The 23,937-nt window shown below is 59.0% G+C and overlaps 9 protein-coding genes across 9 annotated transcripts; 3 read left to right on the forward strand and 6 right to left on the reverse strand.

The window, feature by feature from the left end:
- Positions 1 to 537: 537 nt before the first annotated feature.
- On the reverse strand, positions 538 to 2,720 carry JDV02_007348 (uncharacterized protein; the record flags this gene model as incomplete). Its single annotated transcript, XM_047988835.1, has 2 exons — positions 538 to 1,167; positions 1,218 to 2,720. 2 exons carry the CDS (start codon positions 2,718 to 2,720, stop codon positions 538 to 540), a joined length of 2,133 nt encoding a protein of 710 aa, XP_047844833.1.
- Positions 2,721 to 3,403: 683 nt separating this feature from the next.
- On the reverse strand, positions 3,404 to 4,231 carry CAB5 (Dephospho-CoA kinase; the record flags this gene model as incomplete). The annotated part of the gene is made up of 1 exon (XM_047988836.1): positions 3,404 to 4,231. One exon carries the CDS (start codon positions 4,229 to 4,231, stop codon positions 3,404 to 3,406), a length of 828 nt encoding a protein of 275 aa, XP_047844834.1.
- Positions 4,232 to 5,513: 1,282 nt separating this feature from the next.
- JDV02_007350 (Mannosyl-oligosaccharide 1,2-alpha-mannosidase) lies at positions 5,514 to 7,971 on the forward strand. Its single transcript, XM_047988837.1, has 2 exons — positions 5,514 to 7,265; positions 7,358 to 7,971. The coding sequence occupies exons 1-2, from the start codon at positions 5,679 to 5,681 to the stop codon at positions 7,499 to 7,501; spliced, it is 1,731 nt and encodes a 576-aa protein (XP_047844835.1). The 5' UTR covers positions 5,514 to 5,678; the 3' UTR covers positions 7,502 to 7,971.
- Positions 7,972 to 8,145: 174 nt separating this feature from the next.
- Positions 8,146 to 10,196, reverse strand: JDV02_007351 (uncharacterized protein; the record flags this gene model as incomplete). Its single annotated transcript, XM_047988838.1, has 4 exons — positions 8,146 to 8,394; positions 8,458 to 8,531; positions 8,607 to 9,149; positions 9,468 to 10,196. The coding sequence occupies 2 exons, from the start codon at positions 10,194 to 10,196 to the stop codon at positions 8,655 to 8,657; spliced, it is 1,224 nt and encodes a 407-aa protein (XP_047844836.1). The 3' UTR covers positions 8,146 to 8,394; positions 8,458 to 8,531; positions 8,607 to 8,654.
- Positions 10,197 to 11,668: 1,472 nt separating this feature from the next.
- On the reverse strand, positions 11,669 to 12,475 carry TIM23 (Mitochondrial import inner membrane translocase subunit tim23; the record flags this gene model as incomplete). Its single annotated transcript, XM_047988839.1, has 2 exons — positions 11,669 to 11,728; positions 11,810 to 12,475. The coding sequence occupies 2 exons, from the start codon at positions 12,473 to 12,475 to the stop codon at positions 11,669 to 11,671; spliced, it is 726 nt and encodes a 241-aa protein (XP_047844837.1).
- Positions 12,476 to 13,932: 1,457 nt separating this feature from the next.
- Positions 13,933 to 15,823, reverse strand: RTC2 (Putative vacuolar membrane transporter for cationic amino acids). Its single transcript, XM_047988840.1, has 4 exons — positions 15,498 to 15,823; positions 15,405 to 15,427; positions 15,192 to 15,334; positions 13,933 to 15,124 (listed from the first exon to the last, which is right to left on the reverse strand). The coding sequence occupies exons 1-4, from the start codon at positions 15,566 to 15,568 to the stop codon at positions 14,228 to 14,230; spliced, it is 1,134 nt and encodes a 377-aa protein (XP_047844838.1). The 5' UTR covers positions 15,569 to 15,823; the 3' UTR covers positions 13,933 to 14,227.
- A 675-nt stretch (positions 15,824 to 16,498) lies between these two features.
- Positions 16,499 to 18,426, forward strand: NPY1 (NAD(+) diphosphatase). The gene is made up of 3 exons (XM_047988841.1): positions 16,499 to 16,539; positions 16,651 to 17,504; positions 17,572 to 18,426. Exons 2-3 carry the CDS (start codon positions 16,940 to 16,942, stop codon positions 18,255 to 18,257), a joined length of 1,251 nt encoding a protein of 416 aa, XP_047844839.1. The 5' UTR covers positions 16,499 to 16,539; positions 16,651 to 16,939; the 3' UTR covers positions 18,258 to 18,426.
- On the reverse strand, positions 17,753 to 21,735 carry JDV02_007355 (uncharacterized protein). Its single transcript, XM_047988842.1, has 2 exons — positions 21,525 to 21,735; positions 17,753 to 21,474 (listed from the first exon to the last, which is right to left on the reverse strand). Exons 1-2 carry the CDS (start codon positions 21,570 to 21,572, stop codon positions 18,322 to 18,324), a joined length of 3,201 nt encoding a protein of 1,066 aa, XP_047844840.1. The 5' UTR covers positions 21,573 to 21,735; the 3' UTR covers positions 17,753 to 18,321.
- A 363-nt stretch (positions 21,736 to 22,098) lies between these two features.
- Positions 22,099 to 23,543, forward strand: JDV02_007356 (uncharacterized protein). The gene is made up of 3 exons (XM_047988843.1): positions 22,099 to 22,611; positions 22,673 to 22,920; positions 22,970 to 23,543. Exons 1-3 carry the CDS (start codon positions 22,102 to 22,104, stop codon positions 23,247 to 23,249), a joined length of 1,038 nt encoding a protein of 345 aa, XP_047844841.1. The 5' UTR covers positions 22,099 to 22,101; the 3' UTR covers positions 23,250 to 23,543.
- Positions 23,544 to 23,937: the final 394 nt, after the last annotated feature.

Consider the following 23,937-nt stretch of genomic DNA (forward strand, 5'->3'; position numbering starts at 1 on the left):
GTAGGTGAACGTGACAAGTCCAGCAACGATGTACTTCAGAGGCAAAGCTGGGAGGAAACCGTTGTGACGATTTTCCAGGACGCATGGGCCGACATGATGCCCGCACGAAGAAATGATGACGGGACTAAAACGGTTAATCACGAGGGCATCATCAACGCGGAACAGTTGAGAAGCTGTCAGCTAGGTAGAGGCAATCTTGGGAAGGGAAGTATTTGGGGGATATGATGCTTTAGAACCCATGTTGAGGTCACTTTCTTCGGTGCCGACCACCAGTGACAATTCGATGTAAATCGCATTTGAGTAGTAATACCGAAAGTCTCTTGAAGAAGAATGTCCCGCCTGGGCAGGGAGCGAGTACTACATGCAGTTCCTTGTTAATGCTACTGTCCCATCCGCCCCTCCCAAGTCCGCCGTGCGTTGATGCCCCGGTATTGACGAAAACTCCAAACACCAATCAAGCTTAGTATCCCTCCCCTGCTGTGTCCTATTTGCTCACCTACGGGCCCATATAACCGTGTGAGAGTGCGACACAAGCCCCTACCAACCCACAGCGTCAACCTGCCCGTTTGTGCTGGCGGCCATGGAGGGGTCGCCCCAAGCGGGCGCGGCGGCGGGAGCGTCCCAGGATCCGGGCATGACATTGTTGGTATTAACCACGCTCGGCGCGGAGTTGTCCGTGCCTCCTGAGTCTCCCCACTGGGAGGCCGTCTTCGCGGGAGTGTCAGCCGTGTGGGCGTCGCCGCCCCAGCCGCCGGCGTTGTTGTTGTCGGCATGGTCGTTGTCGTTGCCCCAGCCGCTGTTTCCATTCGTCTCCCCGTTTTGGCCGTTGGAGGCGCTTCCCCAGCCTCCATCGTTGCCCGCGCCGTTGGTCTGCTGGGAGGAGTCCCAACCATGATTCTGATGATCAGTCGAACCCCACTGATTCTGTTGCTGGTCCGGGCTATTGTTCTGAGCATTGTTGCCCCATGCGCCTCCCGAAGACTTGCCAGCGCCGGTGTCACCTGGACCATCATTGCCCGGCACGGTTGCCTTCGCATCGGCATTCGAGCCGGCGGTTGCGTTTGCCTTGCTGGCTTGGCTGGCGTTGGATGGGACTCGACTGCCATACGTGCTGAAAGTTGACCTGGTCCGCTTGGGAAGATAGGGGTTATCGTGGCCCTGGAATGCCTACGACGGTTAGCAGGGATGTTGGAGTGTCCTAACAGTATATCTCGCACCTGGAAGCCGCCTGGAGTGATATTGTTCTGCCCATCCTTGTCTCTGAGGTTGCTCGACGCTGTCCCACTCTTGTCCTCAACGAGGCTGAACACGCCCTGTGTTCCGGTTACATTGATGTCGGTAGCGGTGTTGTTGGCGGCGTAAGCGTTATTGGTGTTGACGTCGGGCTGCCATGGTCCATATGTGCCGGCTTGATAACCCGTCAAAAATCCGGGCGGGGGGTACATAGAGCCCCAAGCAGGCATCGGCATGCCTTGGGTGACGGGTTCGTTGCCACCGCTCTGTTGGGGCGGTGCCTGGTTGAAGCCATGATAGTATGGGTTATGGAGAGGATGAGGCATGCCGATGGGCAGTGGACGAGCAGAGGCATCGCGGCGTGGGTATAAGCCTTGAGAGTAGTGGTTTCCATACACGGGTCCGTGATAGACCCGAAGAACGCCGTGCTCGGGATCATAATAGGCATTTGGTGGCGGGTCTTCAGGGCCCTCGATGACCTTCTCGGTTTGTACAACTTCTGCTCGGATCGGCTCAATAAGATGCGGACGGCGGGGGTGTGGCTTGAGATAAGCCTCGGGGTAGTCACCCTTCTTGTTGTCATGTCGCTGCTTACCAACCTCGTTTCTCTTTTCAGAATCCTTTTGTTTCTTTTTTGATTCCGTCTTTGCGGATTTGGATGGCTGTTCCTTGCTGTGTTGAGGTTCCTGTTTCTTCTGAGCCTTCTGTCCCTTGTCGCTGCTTGCTTGCGGCTGCTTCCCACTGCCCTTCTTGCTGGCTTTCTGCTTATTCTTCGCATTGTCTTTACTCGGAGGAGCATCCGATTCGTCTGCACTCGTCCTGCCGGTGTCAGAGGCCTCGTCATCGGCCTCCGACGCATCATTCTTCTCTTTGGCCGCGGTGTCGGCATCCTTGCGGGGCTTTGCCTGCTTGCCGTGTTTTTTGCCTTTGCGGGTGCTGTCAGTACTTGACTGAGATGCTTCCGAATCGCTCGCACATTGCTTCTCTGAATCCTTGGCGTTGGAGCCGGCTCTTTTGCGGCGTTGTGCGCATTTGGCACACTTGGATGAGCCTTCGGTGTCAGAACTGGCCTCGGATGTCGACTGGTCCGTTCCATTCTTGTCTGGGTCGGACGTCTTCTCTGGCGCCGTGTCGGAGCTCTCGCTGTCGGCGGCGCCGTCCTTTGAGGATGGGTCGGTATCAGACTCAGTCACGACGGTGGCCGTCTTCTTCAGGGCAGACTTCTTTGGGGTGTCCTCGAAGCGGACCTTTTTGACAATGACGTCTGGCTCTTGACGCGATGAGACGCGGCTTGTGCGAGGGTACGTGACTTTGAGGCTGTCCTCTTCCGTCTCGTCGTCGGTAGTGATCTCAACCCTAACGACTTTGCGCTGTGGTGGTGGCTGAGGCGGATTGCGAGGGCCGAGAGCGTCTTCAATGCTGATGCCGCACACCCACTCCGAGAAGGTGGCGGGATACTTGCCGCCGAGGCCCTTGCGCTGCGTCATGGCGTGGAAGGCGATGTCGGGCTTCCGCCTGCTTTGCTGTCTTGGTTGTAGTATCCGGTAGACGTGAGGTGCGTTTGGACGGGAGTACTTCGTTTGCGTGCTCGGTGCTTGAACAGAGCGTGGGCTGAGGATGGGGATGTCCGCCAGACTCCGCAGCCAGTCAGAGACTGCATTGACACGGCGATATGAGGGGAGGGGAGGACACCATAGGAGAGTTGTGAACGGTGGCCGTTGAGGCTGAGGGGGCGGTCGAGGTAAGTGTACGAGGAGATGGGTAAACAGAGCAGAGGGGCAAAGAGGAGAGGGTGCAGGGCGGAGGAGGAGGAGGAGAAGTAGGCCCAAGGATGCCTAGGCAACGTCGAGAGGCGTTCAGTCACTCGCTCTGCGTCCCCACGGCACGGCTCAGCGCACGGCGCAGTACAGCCTGCACAGCACAGCACAGCCAGAAGACACAGCACTGAGAATGGAGACTGAGGTGAGGAGGGGAGAGGCGGAGGGGCCTTGAGGCACCTAGAGCACGCGAGCACAGTGGACTGCAAATTGCTTAGGCGGTACCTTAATCAAAGAAATTGAGATTGGCGACCTGTGGAAATCGTCTTCAGGTGGCCCAGACGCTGCGTTGACGCATGGAAAGAAAAGGAAGGCGCCCGTATGGGGCTCTGTCGCTCCTGCCGCTCGTTCGCTCACAGCTTTGCCTTGGGCTCGGCTCTCTGCGACGCCTCCCAGCGCTTGTTGATCTCGACGTTCTGCCAGAACCTCCACGCGGCGACGATGAGGGCCAGCGGCGGGCACCCCAGCAGCGCCCAGGACCACCACTCGGGGCTCGCCTTGTGCATCTTGGCCATCTCTTCCTCGAGGCTCCGGGCCAGCTCCTCCTTGGGCCCGTCGTTCCACAGCACCACGCCCTTGCCCTCGCCGCGCGCCTCGCAGCGCCTCGCCTTGACGCGCACGTCGGTCTGGCTGAGGACGCGGTTCTCGGCGTCCTCCCTGCTGAGGTGGGCGTCGCGGGCCATGAGGCGGCTCATCTGGGTGTCGGCCTTGGACACGGCGACGACCATGGTGACGCCGCAGAAGCGGTCCAGTCCGCTCTCAAACAGCAGCGGAATGTCGAGCACGACGGCCCAGTGGCCGCGTAGGTAGCAGCCGAGGACCGACTTGAACATCTCCTTGCGCACCGCGGGGTGCACGATGCCGTTGAGCACGGCGCGGTCCTTTTTGCGCTCGTCGCTGTCGCCAAAGACGCGCCGGCCCAGCACGGGGCGGTTCAGCGGCCGGCCCTTGCCGTCGGGTCCATTCTCGGGCATGGAGTCGGACGGCTCGACGAGCAGGTCCGGCGTGGTCGGACCAAAGTATTTGACGATGGCGTTGTAGCCGTTCGTGCCGGGCTCGACTACCTTGCGCGCCAGGATGTCGGCGTCGACAACGGGCAACGAGTGTGGCGGCGACGAGAGCAGCGACGAGACGGTCGACTTGCCCGTGGCAATGGAGCCCGTCAAGCCGATGAGGAGCATGGTGTCTGCTCGCGCAGCGCAGCGCAGGCGATGAAGAGGAGGAGCTGTGAAGTGGACGACGGTTTGCCGTTGCAGCCCGTGACGCAGGGCCGGCCTGGGTGGGGGTGGAATGATATGAGCCGAGAATGGACAGCCATTGGCCAGCAGCGATTAGCTTCCCGGTCGGAACTCGGGACAGCGCGATGTGCACATGGGAAGGGACGCCATGTATGCTTCGCACGCCATATTAATCGTTGTAGATTTGTTTAATGAAGCATCATGTTTTGCAGCTTTTACATTGCTGCTCTGGCATCAGCTGTTTTGTTGTTTGCGATGCTGCAAAGGTGAACGCAGCAGCTCACGCCACAGAGGCAGCACCAATGCACTATCTATACACGGGCCATTGACCCCCTCGTCGCGACACAGTGTCTGCGCGTTGAGAAATAACTTAATATGGCAGAAACGCATGCACTTCAAAGACTGTGCATGCCGACATGCATGATTGCATCCGCTTGCTGGTCACGAAACTACCAGCCCCTGCTCCGTGCGGCGCGGCAGGATTGGCAGTCAACAGGGCTGCTGCCACGACGCAGCCAGCATTCGTGGTCGCCCCTCGTCATATGAGACAAAGACCAGTATGGATGGAGATGGACCATCCTGGCACACACACACACACACACGCGTGCAGCAAGGCCGCCCCCAAGATGCCTGAACCCCGGCCGACGCACGCTCAGTCAGACGCGACGCAACGGGAAAGAGTATGAGTCGATGAAAGTACAAAGTAGTTTCGCCCAAAAGAACCTGCGTCGCGCCCGCCGGCTTGGCAGGCAATGCAGACTCATTCAATCAATCTGCACGGCGCATCACATTGTCAATTTACGGTTTGCCGAGCCGACCGATCGTTGCCGTTGGCGTTGCCGCCCCTGAAGTTCCAAGTTGCATTGGATGGATGAATGCACACCACCACCACCACCACCACCACCCCCACTGTAGAGGTGGTAGCTTCCCCGCTCCCTGCAGCGGGACGACGACCCGACGGGACCCTCCCACCCATCCTCCAGGGCACGGTTCCCCTACACCCCCCGCCGCCGCCGCCGCCGCCGCCAAGTTTACAGGTGCCATTCGGTGTCTTCGCCCCTCGAGGGAGCTCTGAAGGGGGGTAAGACTTGACGGGACGGGGTCCCAAGCTCCCGGGGCACCCCTGACGTCGCGCCGCCTCGTCGCCAGTTTGGGCAAGCAAGCACTCACTGCCCCGAGATACCTGGGGTTTCCCACTTCGGCGCGCGTAGACAACTTTCTGTGACATGACAACCCACCGCTTCTCAGGTACCAAGCTGCCAACCCGCCCGCCGTTGTGGCCCCCCGCTCGTGCTTCATCGTCGCTCCTTTAGTTTCCTCCCGCGCAGCCAATGCTCCGTCTTGTTCGTTATAGTCGTCGTCGCCGTCGTCGTCCTGATCGTTGCACGCCATGGCCGCCATGCCGCGCAGGGGCTCGCGTCTGGTCCTCTTGACGGGCCTCGTCTTGACCTTGATCGTCATTCTGCATCTGATGCCCTCCTCCTCCCCATCGTCGTCATCGCCGTTGCCGCCTTCGTCCCGTCCCAGCGCCAAGTTCAATCCCTCCATCGACTGGACCACCGTCTCGCAATTCCATCCCCCGTCCTCCATCAAGCCGCTGCCGACGGGGGCGCCCAAGGCCCTACCCCGCGTGCAGGCGCCGCACGATGCCTTCAAGAGCTCACGCCAGACCGACGAGCGCAAGGCCGCCGTCCGCAAAGCCTTCAAGCGTAGCTACGACGCCTACAAGAAGCATGCCTGGCTGAGGGACGAGCTGATGCCCGTCTCGGGCGGCTTCAAGGACCCCTTTGGCGGCTGGGCCGCCACCCTCGTCGACTCCCTCGATACCCTCTATATCATGGGCTTTCACGACGAGTTTGCCGAGGCGTCGACCGCCGTCTGCAACATCAACTGGGCCGACACGCGAGCCGGTGCTGCCAACATGTTCGAGACGACCATCCGACACCTTGGCGGCCTGCTGAGCGCCCACGACCTCAGTGGCCGCCAGGATCTGCTCGACAAGGCTCGCGAGCTCGGCGAGATGCTATACCACGGCTTCGACACCCCCAATCGGATGCCGGGCTTTTGGTTAAACTTCTACGAGGCCCTCAATGGCCAGCTCGTTGCCGGCATCAACGACCCTTCCGCCTCGCCCGCCTCCTTGTGCCTCGAGTTCACGCGCCTGTCGCAGCTCACCGGCGACCCCAAGTTCTACGACGCCACCGACCGCATTACTCGCTTCCTCGAGCGCACCCAAAACGAGACCCTCCTGCCGGGCATGTGGCCTACCGTCCTCGACTTCCAGAACCAGCGCGCTCGCGATAGTAGGTTCACTCTCGGCGCCCTCGCCGACTCCCTATACGAGTATCTGCCCAAGATGCACGCTCTCCTCGGTGGCGTCGACGATACGTACGAGCGCCTATACCGCGTCGCCATGGATACGGCTGCCTCTCACCTCCTCTTCCGCCCCATGCTGCCGGACCAGCGTGATGTCCTCTTCAGCGGCGACTGGCACGCCAACGCCGGCGAGAAACTCATCCCCGAGAGCCAGCACCTCACGTGCTTCGTCGGCGGCATGTTTGGGCTCGGCGGCCGCCTCTTTGAGATTAACGAGCATGTCTCCCTTGGTGAGCGCCTCGCGCGCGGCTGCGGCTGGGCGTACTCGAGCTTCCCCACGGGCGTCATGCCCGAGATCTTCAACCTCATCCCTTGCAAGACTCTCGAGCCGTGCGAGTGGGACGAGGAGCGCTGGCGCAAGAACTCAGACACCAGTCTGGCCAAAGGCTTCGCAAACGCCCGCGACCCGCAGTACCAGCTTCGCCCAGAGGCCATCGAGAGCATCTTCATCCTCTACCGCATCACGGGCAAGACGGAGCTGCAGGACATTGCCTGGCAGATGTTCCAGGCCATCATGCGCTCCACCGAGACGGAGCTGGCCAACTCGGCCATTGCCGACGTGAGGGCCAGGGGCGAGACCAAGAAGGTGGACTCGATGGAGGTGAGGCGGTCCCTACGACTCCCGTCCAGCCCGCAGCCATAACCCTAGCTCGTGCCCCCCGAGAGACTGTACATACTAACAAACCGCGACAGAGCTTCTGGATGGCCGAGACGCTCAAGTACTTCTACCTCATCTTCTCCGCGCCGGACGTCATCAGCCTGGACGACTACGTGCTCAACACCGAGGCACACCCCCTGCGACGCCCTGGTAGGCTCCGCGCATCAAAAGCTTCATGAAAACGAACGCGAGAGAGAGAGAGAGAGAAAGATGGAGAGAGCCTTGCGGTGCAGGACGTCGCGGAGGCGTTTGCGAGGTTTGTCTGCCAAGCCACCAGCTGGCCAGCCCACCGGCCACCGCCCGCTCAGCGGATCCAGAAACGGATGGGATGAGCGACGGCACGCCGAAAGAGAAGGATTGCATGGATGAATAAATGAATGCATGCATGGCTGGCGATCGGGGCCTTTACATTGTGCACTCTACGTAGAGGAGGAGCAGGGACGACACGCGCGCAATAACCTGGTATAGAGTCCCTCTCGGCCATTTCGTTGGATAGAAGCAGTACAAGGACCATGTCATGTACGTCAGACGACCGACCGACGGTGCTCGAGTCGACACGGACATGCGTTTTTGGATGACGGATGAATTGGGACAACTGGGAAAGTCGCATGGCAGGTCAGCACACAGATGAGAAGCTGCATCGTAGAAGCTTTCGTGACCAGATTGTGTGTGCATTGTGTCCCAGGGCCGCCGCCTGTCTGCCCCTCCCCGTATGTACCGAAAGTAGCAAGAAAGACGCCGGGGGGGGAAAAGACAGGACGTGGGGAAACAACCAAACAACCCATGGGTATCTATCCCCTCGGGCAATCACAGAGTTCCTTGTCCTCCCAAATGTATGACCTCTCATGTACAGTTATCTCATTGCTTCTGTCCAGCATACGTCCGTCCGTGGCTCGTTCACCAGCATTACAACGAAGCCCGGCGGAACCTGCTTTTCGACTTGGCAGGGATGGGCGCTTTTGGCCACTTTGTCCTGTGTCTGTCTTCTTTCCTCTTTTGTAGACAGAACATTGTGGTACCGGTGGCGGGGAGGGGGCTTGTCGTCAGCAGCCCCGAGACGACGGTTGAAAAGCTGGACGAAAGAGGTTAACGGGCATGAAACATTTGAGACGGGGGCCTCTTGCCCAGCGCATACCGAGATTCTGGTCATTGAGCACGATATTTGACTGTGCCTTATGGCACCTTGACTGGAAGGGCGGGTCCGGGACTCTGAACAAGACCAAGTTAACCACAGGATCCGAGCGAACTTGGACACCGGCGCGTCAAATCCAGGGCCAAACTCACAGATCTCAGGAGTAGGCCAGGCGGCGCCTATGGACGGCGTACGTACGCTCAGTCGGGCAGACGCACGGCGTAGAACCAGCCCTCATCCGTCACGTACCAGCGGCAGGGGATCTGGTCAATGGAATAGCGGCTGCGCTGGGTCCAGTTGCCGTCGATCTCGCGCACCCAGTAGAAGCGGCTGGGGTCGTCGTCGCCGGGCTTCATGTCCTGGGGCTCGAAGAGCTTGTTGTTGTAGGCGAACTGCACCTGGTGCAGCACTTCCTCCTGAGGCGTGCGGCCCAGGCCTGGAACCTCGTTGGGAACGGGGGCACCTGCGATCAAGGCTGCGGGCGCAACGGCGGGGGCGGCCTGCATCACGGTGGGCATCGGCTGCCCGGCCGGGCCCGCCGTGATGGGATAGTACGACTGACCATTGATCATGACAGGCTGACCGGGAAGCTGTGGCTGACCGGCGGGAAAGGGGGCCACGAGTTGGTGAGGCACGCCCTGGTAGACGACGTAGCCGGGCTGGCCAACGGGGACCGTGCCGGGGACATGCTGCGGCTGCAAGCGGATGTTAGCTGAGACTCTCGTCTGGTTCTTGAATTTGACGCGGGCGTGTGCACGAGGCGCAGGGGAAGCGAACGCGAACGACGCTCTGCTAGGGCGACCACTCGGCCTGTGCAAGCTTGAGGCATGCCGGACACGGGACCGGGAACACCACGAGGGCAGCAAACGGGCAGAGGCACTTGCATGATAAGGAACGCCGTTGACAAGCACAGCCCCATGCTGATAAGCACCAATCACCGCAGCAGCAGAGGCGACGGGGAGGGCATGCTGGTTTTGATAGACGACGGAAATGGAGGGGAGGTGGTGACCGACATGAGCACCAGGCTGGACGTGGACGGCGTACGCCGGACCGCCACCGCCCATCATGCCAGGAGCGGCATCGTAGCGAGGCACGTAGACGTGCTGCATGGGGCCGTTGCTATTGTCCGGAACGGGAGGCTGGTAATTGAGGCCCTCGGTGGGCGGCACGGGGCCCGTGGCCGCGACGTAGGGGATGCTCATGGTAGTGGTAGTGCCCGGCACCTGCTGCTGGTGCACGTGGATGGGCTGGCCGTTGTAGTATGAAGCCCCGGCGAAGACGCCGCCACCTTGAGAATGATACAGCTGGTTCTGGACGTACGGTCCCGGGCCGCTCAGGCTACGGGTCGGGTCCGCAGAGGTGTACCACTGCTGAGGCAGAGCAGTCGAGGCGGCGTAGGCAGAGCCGGGAGGCGCACCGACGGCGGGGAAGCTGCTCGGCTGGCAGTCCTTGGGCGGCTCGCTCTTGGCCTGATGGGCGTTGACGGCAGTGCCGTTGCTGCTGCCGCCACCGCTGCCAGTCGCGGGCTTGGAGTAGTTGGTGGTGGTGTTGTTGGTATTGTTGCCGCCGGCCGAGGCGCCCGGTGCGATCTCTTGGGCGAAGCGAACGTGGGCAGGGCGCGCAGAGGGAGCAACGGACTCGACGTAGGGAGGGACGTAGTTGAAGGAACGAAGGCGGCGGATGCGCTTCTGGGGATCAGTGGCGGCGGCGGCGTCTCCTCCTGCTGCTGCGGCCTCGGGCATGGCTGGCGGCGAGCAGGCGGGGGGTTCTTGAAGTCGCCCTTTTTTGTAGCCACGCGTGTCCTTCCTTCCCGAGTACGGGAGAGTGGCTGCAGACGCGTGTGGGGGTAGAAAGGGGAGACCTTGACGATAAGACGAGAGAGTGTGTGTGGGTAGACGCAGAAGTGAATGTGAATCTGTGATGCTCGGCACGCCTGTTGAAACAAGGGGCCGCGTGCAAGACGAGAGGGACGGGTTCGCGATGCCGGTGCGCGCCCCTTCTCCGCGCGGTGGTGTAAGAAGGATAAAAAACCAAAGCCTTGCGGACGCAAGGAAGAGAGAGATGTAGGTAAGGAAAAGGTGCGCGGTGCGTTGCGGGCGGACGTGGCGGCTGGTTGCCCTGGGGGGCACGGGCAGCTGGCGGCCAAGTGCCAGGCAGCTCGGCTCTGTTCGTTCACGCACCTCACCCCCCAACAAGCACCTACTGGAGGGGAGCCACAGCCACTCAGCGTGTGTGTTTTGCTAAGGTACCTAAGGTAGTAGCTCAGCCCTGGCAACGCCACGCCGGCCAGAGAACGAGAGGTGTTGCTTGAAAACCCAAAAAGCCAACACGGCACAAGACCACGCCAAGGAAAGCCTGGGAAGTGCATTGACAGAATGAAAAAGGGACGGGAAGAGCCTGGAGGCCGCCAAAACTCACAATCCGCTGCAGCACCCACGAGTTCCCGTCGTACGCCCACGTCGAGTGCTCGGGCATCGAGTCGAGCGGGTCGTCGTACTGCGTCCACGTCCACGGGAAACATGGCAGGCACATTGTGCCCCTTTTAGCAGTCTCTTGTGCGAGTTTCTCCTTGTCGAGGCGGAGCTATCGAGAGTGGCACGCGCGGGATTGATTTCCAGGGTAAAACGTATTTGTCGTCGTCTCCAGCTGCCCTGGAAACCGGGTAGCGGTTAGGATGGAAAGAGGGAAAAGCGTGCTTCTCGTTTGGGTGCTCGTCGAGCAGCACTGGGCCTGAGAGTGTTGCGAATCATCTGTGGCTCCTCCATTCACTGGGCCATGCGTCCGTCCCGTACACCGGGCTGCTCGAGCCCAGGCCCGGCACCAAGTCCACACATGGCCGGCCCAAGTCGCGGTCCTGCGATCCAGGTGAGCGCACGCCATGCCCTTCCGTCCCTTGCTCGTTTAGTCACGTCATCGCAGAAACAGCCCCAACGTAGCGCCGCGCCGCGTTCAGCTCGTGTACAATCCGGGCCCATCATCACCACAAGACATCAAGACAAAGCCAACCCAATGACATGATATTGCAACCCCGACGCCCCATCCTGTATGGTTTAATGCTCGCTGGCCAGTCACCTGATGTAATGTACACGTTCTGTTCATGGGAGGAGAGATCATCCATGAGCACCGCCATCGGCGCCACCAAAAATACACGTCTTCCGCTGACCCGCGCCTTCCCTTTTGATTTCCCCCCATCCGACTCGGCGATACAAGGGAATTACAGGCTCTCGACGGGAGCCACAGGTTCGGGCACGGGGAAGAAAGTTCGTCGCGCAACCTGCACTCCATGTTAGCGGCCTGCGTTCATTGCGGGTTACAAGAGACGGAGGGGCAAAGGGGGTAAAGGGGTGTGGCATACCGCCCAGACACCAGCCACGGAACCGACGATGCCGCCAGAAATCATCATGGGGCGGAGACCCCGCGTGCTCTTAAACACCATGCCGCTCAGCGCGCCCGCCAGCACGCTGTTGGCGGCGTCATGCTTGCCGCGGAGGCTGCCGACGAGGGAGTTGAGGCAGTTGTACACAATCGCGATGACGCCGGCCGAGTTGCCGAGGAAGGGCCCGCGCCGGGTCACGGCGTTGAGCACCGAGTTGAGGCGCAGCTTGGGCGGCTGGCCGGCGGAGCGCCGCAGGCCCTCCTGCAGGCCCCAGGCGCCGCCTATCGACAGCGCCGTGAGGTATGTGATGCCCGTGCCGTAGCAAAGGTCGTCGGTGAAGCCGCGCGACGGCAGCACCGACTGCCCGCCGGGGAGGTCCGACAGCGCCGAGTCCTCGAGCGTCAAGTACTCGAGCGTGTCCTTGTTGAGGCCCGCGAGCGGGTGTAGTTGTGACGGGTCGGCAAAGGTAGAGCTCTGGAGGAAGGACTCGACGCCCTGGCCCTGCGTCGGGTCGTACGTGGACGGCGGCGTGGCGTATGAGGTGGACGTGGGCTCCTGGTAGTGGTGCTGCTGCTGCTGTTGCTGCTGCTGCTGAGGGTGCGCAGGCTTGTTGCCGCCCGTGAGGGCGTTCCAGAGCGACGACATGATGGGCGGCGTGGAAGGGGTCGCTGCCAGTGGGACGGATAGGAGGTCGAGGGAGGGTCTTGCGACTCGAGAGCGCTCCTCGGATAAGGATGGCCGGACGTCAAGAAAAAATTCGGGAGCTGCGACGGATGGTCCGTGCACTAAGTTAACTTAATACTTGGTTCGCTGCCTGCCAACCGCCGGGCACGGCTACTTGAGAGTCACGTGGCCTGCCACAGTGGCGGTCCCCCTCCCAGCACCCGATGCCGGCGAGAGCCGCCCGTCCTGCGTCGAGTTCACGGTGAGAATTTCAGGGCAGGACCTTGTTGGTCAATTGACATGGGCAGCCATTATTTTGATGAGTCTGGCATGTCGAGCCAGCACAGATAGTTCGCATCTGCTGAACCTTGCGAAGAACCACGCAATACGTCTCAATCGCGGTGCCGAGTTTGCGCAGCAGATTCATGCAGAATTCGTCACGGGAGAGCCCGGCGGTATACGCCTCGATATCTCCCCATCGCTACGCCATGCGGATGGCTGGGCGCTCGTTGGCGAGCTGTAAACAGTCTCCGGGGCTGTACACGATTCGTAATACCAGGGAAATCGCAGGCGTACAGTTACGAAGCGCGTGGGAAGGTTCAAACAACGCAAGTCACGAGTCCTCACTGCGCCCGTCGCCCACGTCCCAGGCGCAAATCACCACCAAGCATTTCATCATCCCCCCTCGTATCCCCCAGAAATCAATTCTTGCATCAAAACAAAGTATGTCGGAACCACCCCACAGTCACGAACCTGTCGAGTCGACGTATCGCGGCTGGTAGGAAAGGCGGTGACAATTTCTCTGGGAGGCCGGGAACGGAAGGAAACCCACGGTGAATAGTAGGATAACCCTCAGCAAGCCGCATAGCGGAGCCGCCGTAGAATTATTAAAACACTTGACGGTGTAGAAATAACCCTGACTGATGATGAAGAAGAAAGGGAGAAAAAGAGAAGTCCAAATGTGCAGGAAGAACTTTTTATTGTCCTGCGGATGGGGAGTGCGCTAGTCTGTAAAAGGTCTAGCGTCGCTGCGGCCCGCGGCCAATGCGTTTATCCGTGGGCGGCTGTCAACTCTCACGGCCTCATCATGCTGTGGTGATGCATTGACAGTGCGACGACGATACCACGGGGTTGCATCTCCAGGCGTGCTTGGGGTCCTCAGCGGGGCGAAGCAAGCATTCGTACAAAAGGATGTCAGCAGACGAGCAGCATCCTTAATGGGTACCTAGCACCTATCACTTTTTGCATGTAAGGCGACTGAGGCTGCCAGCATTCTCCTCTCCCATCATTGCTCCCAAGCACCACCCAGACTTCCCATGTAATGACGCCCGAGGGCTAAATCCAACATATCCCGCGACCTGCACGCGGGCAGCGACGCCATCCCGCAATACTAATTAGCGGCGACAGTGTCAGACCCCTGGTTTGGTGTACGAAGTACGCACCATTAAAACAACAGGTTTCCTGACGGATAACGCTGCGTGATCCGTGTTCAAATATGTAGCGATACAGCCCTTGACACCCAATGAGTGGTCTAGATTCCGTTGCCTCTATCCCGACTAGTCCAAGTCAGACAACGCCGCCCAGCATGAACAAGATACTCTCCCGCCGGTCCTGTTGATACCCAGATCCGCCAAATAAACGCCAACCAGATACAGCCGCCATGAATGACCCAATTCCACATTTTATCAGTAAAAGCATGTCGTACATATGAGAAAACGACAGATACGCCCCGTCTTACATACCTGAGTCGCCGCGCTGAAGGAGGGGGCGATTATCCCACTGCTCCTGTTGCTCCTCGGAGTCGCGTCTCGAAGTCGGCCACGGCGTGTCCTCGAATACGTCCCGCGGCGCCTCCTCGTCCGTCTTGTAGATAAAGTACTGCACAAACACGCCAATGTCCATGAGGAGGGTGACAAGGCTGCCGGCGAGCCAGCTCAAGTTGACGAGGATGTACCGGCCGTAGATGCGACTCGCCTCGCCGGGTTCGCACGCGTCCCCGGGGCACTTGGGGTCGTAGGCGAAGATCGACAGCACGTAGGTGATGTTGCCGAGGCAGGCAAAGAGGAAGAAGAGCATGCTCAGGCCATCGGTCGTCTTGCGGCGCCAGTTGAGGATCAGCTGGGGCATGCGCGAGGCAATGTACGCGACGGCGCAAAGGTAGCCGAAGAACTGGCCAAGGACGTTGAAGTGGAGCGAGTCGCCGGCGTCGTGGTGCGGCTTCTCCTTGCCGCTCGTTGCCTTCTCGCCGAGGTACCAGCCAAGCACGCCCGCGGCACACACCATGACGACAATGGTCGCGTTCCAAACGATAGTCTGCAAGGCCGTCGGGGGCGGGGGCGGGACGGCCGACTCAGACACGTGCGGCACGGCGGGGGACAGGCCGGTCCAGTCGGAGCCGCGCCGCTCGGGGTGGTATTCGGGGTGGTATGGGTTGCGGTGCTGCTCGTGGTGCTGCTGCTCATGCCGATGTGGCAACAATGAGGTGCGTTCGCTCGGTTCGCCGACGTTGTTGGCGGTGGTCTTGGGAGGCGGCGGCGGCGTCGGCTCGTCGCGCCAGGTGAAGCCGCGGTAGTAGAAGCACTGGCACAACAGCACAATGTCGGCTATCGTGTAATAGACGGCCAGGATGATCTGCCAGCAAGTCCCAGTCAGTCGGTAAAGAACAAGCCATTATGAAGAATGAGCACGTGCCACCCACCATAGTAGGAAGGACACCCTGCAGAACGGCGCCGAGAATGTTGAAGACATCGCCCAGGAGCCAGATGATGATGAATTGTATGGAGAGGCCGTCGGCGTTGCCTTGCTGGAACTGCTGGATGATCTGCGGTGAGAACACGACGACTGGCAGGAGGTCAGCTCGGCGTCACCATCAAGTCGCAGAAAAGAAGCAAGCTGTGCATAACCAACGCACCCCAGCAGGCAATGGATACGGAGCTATGGACGACAAGGGGTCAGCTTTCAGGTACGACACCACGGGAGAGAAACTGTTCGACAGGAAACACACCCGCATATTCCAGATATGGCCTCGACATCGAGGTGAAAAGTGCCCGTGGGAGGGGCGACCGTGGCGCTCATGGCGTTGACGAACCGGCTTCCGGTGATCGGTCGGTCGCTATGATGAGGATCCCCGTCTCGTCACAAAAGCCTGTCGCAGCAGCAAGTCGCAGTATCCCCTACGCTCGCGGCCAGGAACAAAGGAAAAAAACCCACGACGGCGTCGACGTAGGACCGAGGTTTCGCGGAGCTCCTGGGCAATTGACAATGGGGCAGGATGGAGAAAAGACTGCGGCCGGCCGGTTGGGAGGTGGCGGCCGGAACCAAGAGAGTCAGTCATTCATTCACGAAGAAAAAAAAGACTTTTCCAATGGCGTCACAAAATTGTCGACGGCGCGCTGAGGTGCATATGCAAAACCGCCCAGGATTGCCCGAAACGGACGGGGCGACGCCACCGAGCGAGAGCGCCAACGCCCGCAGGTTACAGGGCGTCCGGTAACCTGGGGCTCGGGGCCTCTGCCGTGGCGGGGGGACTGGAAGACGGGCTCCAGTGGAGGGTGCCCACTGCAGCTTCCAGTGGCTGCCTGATCATGAGGTGCCGAGGCGCTGGAAAATGCGGGGGACTGAATGGCCCACTGGACAGAGCCCGTGCCAGCCCAGGCGCCCTGACCGCTGGGTGCACGAAGCTCCGGCGTCACTTGGAGGGGTCCATACTATTCGCCTCCAAACTTCCATTCCTACAATGTAAGCCATGGATGTATATGTATTGATGGCGGCATGGACTACTTATGCACCCGCTTCCATGTTTGCCTACATTACTTCCCTCACGTACCTGCTTGGGTCCGTCTCACAGGTGACAGGACCCAGCTTTTGCTGCCGAGCCGCGGCAGGCCTTTGCCCCCGAGCGGAGCGTGCACCCGTCAATCGTGGAATGGCACCGTTTGTCAAGTTCCAGACGGCTAATTACTACCAGGTAGTCCAGTTGTTTGCGCAAAGTCTTCCAGACTCGTTCCGTACTTTGTATTTTCTAGCCACGTACCTAAATACCTTATGTAGGGACCAGGTAGGTTAGATGCAGTTCGCAACAGCAAACCATCCCCCGCTTACTCCGGAGTCCAGAACCCGTCTGCCCCTCCGGCCACCTGCATTGCTCACCTAGCCAGGTACGTACATAACTTACTTCCGGTCCCAGAGCGCACGCAACGCAACGCAACACCAGCGCCGGCGTCGGCAGCCGGCCGGAGGCGACGGCAGGGACGGGCACGGCGCAATTACTCATCCACCACCGTTGGTGTAACCCGTTCAACCCCGTCATCGTCAGACAAAGCCCATTGTCACAATTATCTCACACCGTGTCTCTTCGTATTCCCTTGCCCCTCCAACGTCGGAACACTGATATAAAACGTCCGGCAGCTTAACCCGGTGCCCCCCCCCCCCTTCCCGCGCAACCCAATGTCCGCCACCCCCCCTTTGATGCCCGAGCTGCCCGTGCTCACAGACGACGCCTCCATGCTCACCAAGCGCTTCGGCAAGGAGGTCATAAATTACTACGCCGGCAGCCGCCTCAACCGCTACTCGTTCCTGCGCTCCGACTCTCTGTTCCTGCGCGCCGCCGTCGCCAGCCCTTCGGCGCGGTTCCTCGCCCTGCACGACCTCGCGCCCCTCGTCGCCGACAAGCGCACCCCCGCCTTCCTCACTTACGACGACGTCAAGCCCCTGATAGGCAGCGATGTCTTCGCCCTCAGCGATGCGGACGCTATCAGGCAGTTCGACTCAGCCGTGAGGAGACCTCAGGTCGTCTTTCTCGGCACCCTCGAGGGCGGCGGCGGCGGCGAACAGGACCCAGAGTTTGAGACGGAGAAGCACGGCGGCGTCAGAGGGCAACCATTCTTCGCCGTCGACGTGACTCCCAAGGGGCCCTATGCCGACGCCGCGTCGGCGCTGCTAAAGAAGCAGGAGGAGACAGGCATGAAGCTGCAGACGGACTCGCGGAGCATGACGCTTCACGCCGAAGCCGGTGAGCCTCTTTGCCATAAGGATTACCGGGTCGTAAAACGCCATATGCATTAACACAAAATGTATAGCATCCATGTACGCCCAGGCGAGATCCATGATGGACTGGAACGCCCGCCATCCGTTCTGCGCCGGCTGTGGCACGCCCAACCTGTCCATCGAGGCCGGTTACAAGCGCACCTGTCCGCCCACCGACTTCAGGGGTACGTCGGAAGCCCACGCCCGCGACGACTGCCCGACCCGGCACGGTGTGTCCAATGTTTGCTTCCCCCGCTCCGACCCGACCATGATTGCCGCCGTCGTGTCCGCCGACGGCCAGAGGATCCTGCTCGGCCGCCAGACCCGCTACCCGCCCCACTGGTACAGCACCCTCGCCGGCTTCCTCGAGCCCGGCGAGTCCGTCGAGGAGGCCGTCCGTCGCGAGGTCTGGGAAGAGGCCGGCGTGCGCGTCGGCCGCGTCGTCATCCACTCGACTCAGCCCTGGCCGTACCCCTCCACGCTAATGCTCGGCGCCATCGCCCAGGCGCTGCCGGGCCAGGAGGGCATCTCTCTCAACGACCAGGAGCTGGAGGACGCAAGGTGGTTCACCGTGGACGAGGTGCGCGACGCCCTCGGCAAGGGCACGAGCGCTCTGAGCGGCCCGACACCAGAGGGATACAAGGAGGGTAGCCTGCGTGTACCACCACCGCAGGCCATTGCCAACCGTCTCATGACCGCCGTAGTCGAGGGTTACGTGTCGGGCACACCCAAGATATAACAGACGGTGTGTCTATGTAGCATCTGGCATTTAAATAGCGTCCGTATTCTTTAAACCATGCATACTACCGCCGTGGCATCTGTTTCATCTCTTCGAACTGATGCCCGTCGAGCTTTGGTGTGGGCAACGGCGCGATGTATCCTCGTTCGTAGCGTGCTAGCCAGACTGCATCTGCGTTGATCGTTTCGAGAGCATTCATCACCTCCCTATCCCTCTCCATGGCATCCGAGAGCAGGTCCAATATATCATCAAACATCTGGCTGTCGATGCTCACATGAGACACAATCGCCGTCAATAACTGTACCACAGCCTCCCAGACTCTGGCTGGCGATGCGTGCTGGCCAAGGCCGCCAGACGTCTCGGAGCGGATCTCCAGCGTCGACTCATTTGCGCCTGATCCGTTGCCAGACCGTATGGGGATAAGGATGCCCTCACTGCGATCATGACCCGAAAGGATGCCAGTTTTAGTAACCCAGCCCCTGGCGAGTGTGCTGGTCGCTCGTTGCTGGGTCTTGAAGCACCAATCACGAAGGCCATCACCCCATTCCGTTTTGAACCTCGAACTTAGAAAGTCTCCAGCGGCCTTGCAGAGACCTGATAATGCATGGCAGGCTTCAATGGTGACAAAGGACTCTGAGTCGTACAGCCTGCCAACCACCACTGGCCACACGGCGTTGACAAGTGGAAGGAAAGACTCTTCATCCCCAGCCAGGACTGAGGAAGCAGTCGTGAGAAGCTCCAACAGTGATCTTCTGAGCTTCGGTGTGGGTGACGTGAGATAATGTTGTGTCAGCGTTGCAATCCGAAGCAGAAGTTGGTATGTGGGAGAGCCAGGAGGCTTTTCCTCGCTCGGAGGGGGGCCTGCATCGTCCTCCTCGCCACCCTTGCTGGCTTCATCTCCCCAGGGCGCTTCGGGGTGGCCTTCAATCGGCTTTCCAGCTGCGCGCTCCGCTTCGTCTCGGGCTTTCCGTTCAGCCCTTTTGTCCAGATATTCCAGAAGGCTATCTATACCATTCTCCTTCAGCGGCTTCTTCTTATGATCCACCACGGTGCGTTCTGCATCAGTCAATAGGCGCTGCTCCGTTCGAGAAGCCTGGTCGACGACCTCTTTCAGAACTGAAAACAGGCTTTCCACGAAAAACGTGTATCCGTGGTAATTTTCCAGGGCTGCAAAGATGGAATCTACCACATCGTCCATGAAGGGTATCAGGCGTGGTCCGGCAAGTCGTATCATCATGAGCAACACCTGCATCGAGGCGGGTGAGACGTCGAGGGTGTTCAATCGCAAAGCCACTGAGTTTACCATATAGTCAACGTTGGCTACGATCAAGTCAGAGACACTCGGGTATTGACATGACACGGCTATGATGTTGAGCGATGCAATTGCGTGTTCCCGCAGGTTCTGATTGTCGGACCCAAGGAAAGTGGCGATCGGAAAGAGAACATCGATGAGCTCCGGCCGGAACGATACCCCATTCCTATGCGCGGCATACGTGGTGACTTCCATTGAGAGTGCTTCCAGGCGCCAATCACCGTCGTTGGACTCTGCGTGGCTATCGAGAACCTGGATAGAGAAGGAGTAGAGGTCGTGAAACACACTGTCTGGATCCTCCTCCGACGGCCCGGAAATCGAAGACAAGTCCAGAAAGGCTTCGGCCTCCGCAGAGGATGCATTAGAGGCCTTGATCAGTTCGAAGCAGAGCCACATCGCGGCAAGTTGATCCGCTCCTGACGACTCGCGTACAGACTCCATCAGATTCTCTGCAATCGTGCCTTTCTGGGCGACAGATCCAAGCCTATCAAGAAGGCCTAGAACTTCTTCGCGTAGCATCTTCTGGCTTTGGCGAGTAAGGAGGACTTGTTCAAAATCGGGCTTGTCAATGCTGTCCCCTGATGCTGGCCCTTCGAGGAGTGAAAGGTTTGTAGTAGGGCTGGTTTCCTGTGGCGACGACTGGACAAGTGCTATCATGCTGTCCTTTAATGAAGCTGTAATTGAGTCCTCTAGTGTTCCTGACTCGACGCCAAGGCTATGCAGTAGAGTTATGCCCTTCGACAAGTTGTGCACCGCACTAACTCTTGCATCATCGTCGCTAACTTGCATTATACGTGGCAGGCTCGACATCCAGTTGTATACCGTCGCTTTGATAACTTCTCCCAGTTCTGGGTATATGCTTGCCAAATGGCTAAGAGTTGTCCGACTAGCGAGCATCACGTCGTCTCCTCTGTCGAGTATTATGGAGGTCTCAATGAGGATGTTCGTGCAATTTGCCAAGGTCGTGTGGCATTCGTCAAGCAGGGTGATGCAGAGTCGCTCGAGCGCTTCCCGTACCGTGATAGCGTCTTGTGTACGGAGCTTCGCTACCGTGGATAAGGCCAGCTTTACCTGGGCCGTGGTAGCTTGAAGCCATGCGGGTGTGAGCACCTTGCCCTTGTCGTCTCTTTCGCTCGTTGGTTGGCCCTCTTCTTGAGCAACGATGGCTCGCGTCCTCAGATCGCCAAGGACCTTCGTCAAAACTAGCTGTATCGCTTCTAAGCAGGTTGACAGTACCTTTGTTTTGTACCTGTTCGGCGTAGACAGGGCCTTGGTGAGAGACGAGACGATTCCCGGGAGGAAGCTTGCCAGGGCTTCCTGCTCTTTCAGAGCTGAGTAGACGCCCTGCAAGCTTCGCAAGGCCTCGATCTGTACCTGCTGATTGGCACCGTCCGTAGCCCCTTGGAGCATAACAGTGATGGCATGACCCAGAATGGGGATCGACTCTTGATCCGCCAGACCCGACGCTGCATCCAGGGAGGTTGCGGCAGTGTTGAATAAAGCGGTCTGGGCACGGAAAGATTCCAGAATGGTCTCTTCGGGAACCTCCCGCGTTGCTTGAGATCCAGGCACTCCATCGATTATGAAGACAAGAAGGCTCAGTATCTGCTGCGCAAGCTTCGATGAGAGTTTGGATTTCCAGCCAAAGGTGATGAGGATGTGAAGACACTTGACGCATTTCTCAACCAGTAACAATGGGTATTGGTCCATTTGGCGAAAGATGTGGTAAAGCGGAAAGAAGATGTACTCGGCAAGCTTCTCGTCTAGCGACAGGGGATTGTGCTGAATCTGCCCCTCCAGAATAGCCAAGAGCTCATTGATCGCATCGGGCAGCTCATGAGATGCCGCAGCAACCGGTCCTTGGCGGATCGCGATTTGGCTTATTCGAATGCAGCATGGCTTCAGCTGCTAACGCGTCAGTGCCTGGCACGAAAGTGCGACGAAATGCTTCTCACCTTCTGGAATAGCTCATTCCTGTCCTGGGATCCTATGGTTGCGGCCATGTCCTGCTCTGAAGCCCAAGGCTTCAGGCCGGCCAAATGCCAGCCGCCCAAACAACCAGATGCAGCGCCAAAGACAGTCTCGTGAGAGTCCACCCTTGCGTCTGGGCGAGCTTTTAGCGCTACCAATACGCGTCTCGAGCTCGATGGCGACTTCGTATTTGCGATGGGAGTCAGTTGGACGTGCAGTCACTGCAGTGCGCGTTTGGCAGGGTCCCAGGTTCAGTAATGCGGGGACAGTGTATAGTTTCAATATGCACTGTGGGAGCATGCCAGTCAGTGAGCTGGCAGCAGCTATCACGAGGTCCGTTTCATTGACACCAGAGTCATCGTTGGTCAAAAGCTCAGGAAGTGCCTATGCAAAGGCAACCTGACGTTACTAGTTCAAGTAGAAACACCACTTGGTTGGCTGCGTAGACTGCCACTCATGGCGATGTAGGACCTCACCGCCCGCACTGTATGGCTGACATGCAGCGACTCAACTCGCGGTAGTTACCGAAGTGAGGAGGTCCCCGGGACGATGCGAAATAAAATGTCTCCATGTGCAGTGCTCGAGACGTACGATAGCTTTGAACCCCTTTCACTCGCGCGTGTCTTCCAAAGCTGCAACTCGGCCACTCGCTTTCTACAGAACCTTCCGTGCTCGAACAGCTTCCACCCCCGTACAGAGTACGTCATCCGAAAAGCCATGGCTCCTCTCGATGCTCCGTTCCAGGTGCTGGTGCACCCGTACCACGCGCCTGAACGAGGAACTTGCGCCTACGAGCTGGGAGACCCATCGTCGAAGAACGCCATCATCTTCATCGGCGGTCTCGGGGATGGGCCTCACAGCACTCCCTACATCCGGGTCGTTGCTAAGCATCTTGAAGACGCGAGGGAGCTAGATTATTCAGTGTTCGAAATTCGATTGCGAAGCTCCTTCATTGGCTACGGAACATCGAGCCTAGAAGAAGACGTCGAGGGCATCTCAGCTCTCGTCAAGTACCTACGAAGCATTGGTAGGAAGAAGATTGTGCTGTTTGGCCACTCGACTGGCTGCCAAGTACGTTGACTGCTTGCGTATCACTCATTCTGGCCCTTTTGTATTCACATCCCCGCCGCAGGATTGCATGGAATATACAGACTATGCCAGACACAACAACGAGCCAGTCGATGGGTTTGTTCTCCAAGCCCCGGTCTCTGACAGAGAGGGCCTTGAGTCGGTCTACTCAGACTATCAAGCAAGCATCGACCTAGCCTCCCAGCGGATCGCCGAGGGCAGAGCAAACGACTGCCTCCCAAGCGACAAGGTACCACCCATGCTTGCGGTACCCATGACGGCATACAGACTGCATTCGCTCTGCGCTAAAGGGTGAGATCAATACCATGTGCAAAATTGGCCGGATGTTAACGTCTTGTAGAGGAGATGACGATTACTTCTCTTCCGATCTAGATGCCGAAAAGGTTTCACGATTCTGGGGGCGCTTCAAGGAGCCTGTTCTCGTTCTCCACTCTGGAAAGGACGAGTTCGTGCCCGGCCACATCGACCAGGAGGCGCTCAACAAGAGATATCGCGATACCAACCCGCTGGTGAGCTCGCTGTCAGGACTCATCCCGGAGACAGGCCACACGGTCCTTGGGGATGAAGCTCGGCAATGGCTTGCACAGAGACTCACTGAGTTCCTACGCACCTTGGCTTAAAGTCTGAGGGTGGACGCTCTCGAACTTACGCGGGCGCCGAAGTAGCCTTGCAGTTCCTCAGGCGATGTGACTACCAGGCCGTTGCGTATGAATCAAGGCAGTAACTGCGTAACTCCTAAACTGTATCTGCCTCGAGGGATGCATACTTGCACAGGGGGGCTAAACAACAATTAAAGCCAAACAACTTTGATGTAAAAGGCTCTTGCAATAACTCTTTATTGGTCTTTAGCTAGTCCAGTCCTGTATGTTCCCTTTCGTAGCTCACTTGATAGCTGCTTGAAGCTCCCTTCCCCGTCCACTCTTCGTACAAAATTCAGTTGAAAGACCGGTGCCGGTTTCGGCAGCTGAAAAGGGCCCGTGTGAGTATGATGTCATTGTAAGCGCAGCTCCTCGCCGTGCTTGACGTCGCTGGCGTCCTTCTGCTAGCTGTATCTTCTCTTACGCGTATGTTCGACCTACTTCGTACAGGCCAGACACTGGCACCTTCGCCGTTTAGATGGGGATTTGGTCAAGCCTCCGCATGAAGCGTCTCCGTGTGGCGTCTACTACCACGCTTTGGTCGGGCGGAATGTGTATGTGCTACGAAGTACTTGCGTTCACATGCAACACATCTTCTCCTCACCGCCGCCTGGGATCTATGGTCTATGCGTTTCCGCAGCCGACCCCCAGCCCCAAACCTCGTGGCATC

The sequence above is a fragment of the Purpureocillium takamizusanense genome, chromosome 7, assembly GCF_022605165.1.
Source record: "Purpureocillium takamizusanense chromosome 7, complete sequence".
In the NCBI taxonomy this organism is placed as follows: Eukaryota; Fungi; Ascomycota; class Sordariomycetes; order Hypocreales; family Ophiocordycipitaceae; genus Purpureocillium; species Purpureocillium takamizusanense.

What these genes read in the sequence shown, in the direction of transcription:
- JDV02_007350 (XM_047988837.1), top strand. Translation starts at nt 5,679, where the DNA reads ATGGCCGCCATGCCGCGCAGGGGCTCGCGTCTGGTCCTCTTGACGGGC. An exon ending in AGAAGGTGGACTCGATGGAG is followed by an intron (nt 7,266 to 7,357) that starts GTGAGGCGGTCC and finishes AAACCGCGACAG; the next exon opens with AGCTTCTGGATGGCCGAGAC.
- RTC2 (XM_047988840.1), bottom strand. Translation starts at nt 15,568, where the DNA reads ATGAGCGCCACGGTCGCCCCTCCCACGGGCACTTTTCACCTCGATGTC. An exon ending in GCCATATCTGGAATATGCGG is followed by an intron (nt 15,428 to 15,497) that starts GTGTGTTTCCTG and finishes TGTCGTCCATAG; the next exon opens with CTCCGTATCCATTGCCTGCT. An exon ending in CGTATCCATTGCCTGCTGGG is followed by an intron (nt 15,335 to 15,404) that starts GTGCGTTGGTTA and finishes ACCTCCTGCCAG; the next exon opens with TCGTCGTGTTCTCACCGCAG.
- NPY1 (XM_047988841.1), top strand. Translation starts at nt 16,940, where the DNA reads ATGTCCGCCACCCCCCCTTTGATGCCCGAGCTGCCCGTGCTCACAGAC. An exon ending in GACGCTTCACGCCGAAGCCG is followed by an intron (nt 17,505 to 17,571) that starts GTGAGCCTCTTT and finishes CAAAATGTATAG; the next exon opens with CATCCATGTACGCCCAGGCG.
- JDV02_007355 (XM_047988842.1), bottom strand. Translation starts at nt 21,572, where the DNA reads ATGGCCGCAACCATAGGATCCCAGGACAGGAATGAGCTATTCCAGAAG. An exon ending in GGAATGAGCTATTCCAGAAG is followed by an intron (nt 21,475 to 21,524) that starts GTGAGAAGCATT and finishes ACGCGTTAGCAG; the next exon opens with CTGAAGCCATGCTGCATTCG.
- JDV02_007356 (XM_047988843.1), top strand. Translation starts at nt 22,102, where the DNA reads ATGTCTCCATGTGCAGTGCTCGAGACGTACGATAGCTTTGAACCCCTT. An exon ending in GCCACTCGACTGGCTGCCAA is followed by an intron (nt 22,612 to 22,672) that starts GTACGTTGACTG and finishes TCCCCGCCGCAG; the next exon opens with GATTGCATGGAATATACAGA. An exon ending in CATTCGCTCTGCGCTAAAGG is followed by an intron (nt 22,921 to 22,969) that starts GTGAGATCAATA and finishes AACGTCTTGTAG; the next exon opens with AGGAGATGACGATTACTTCT.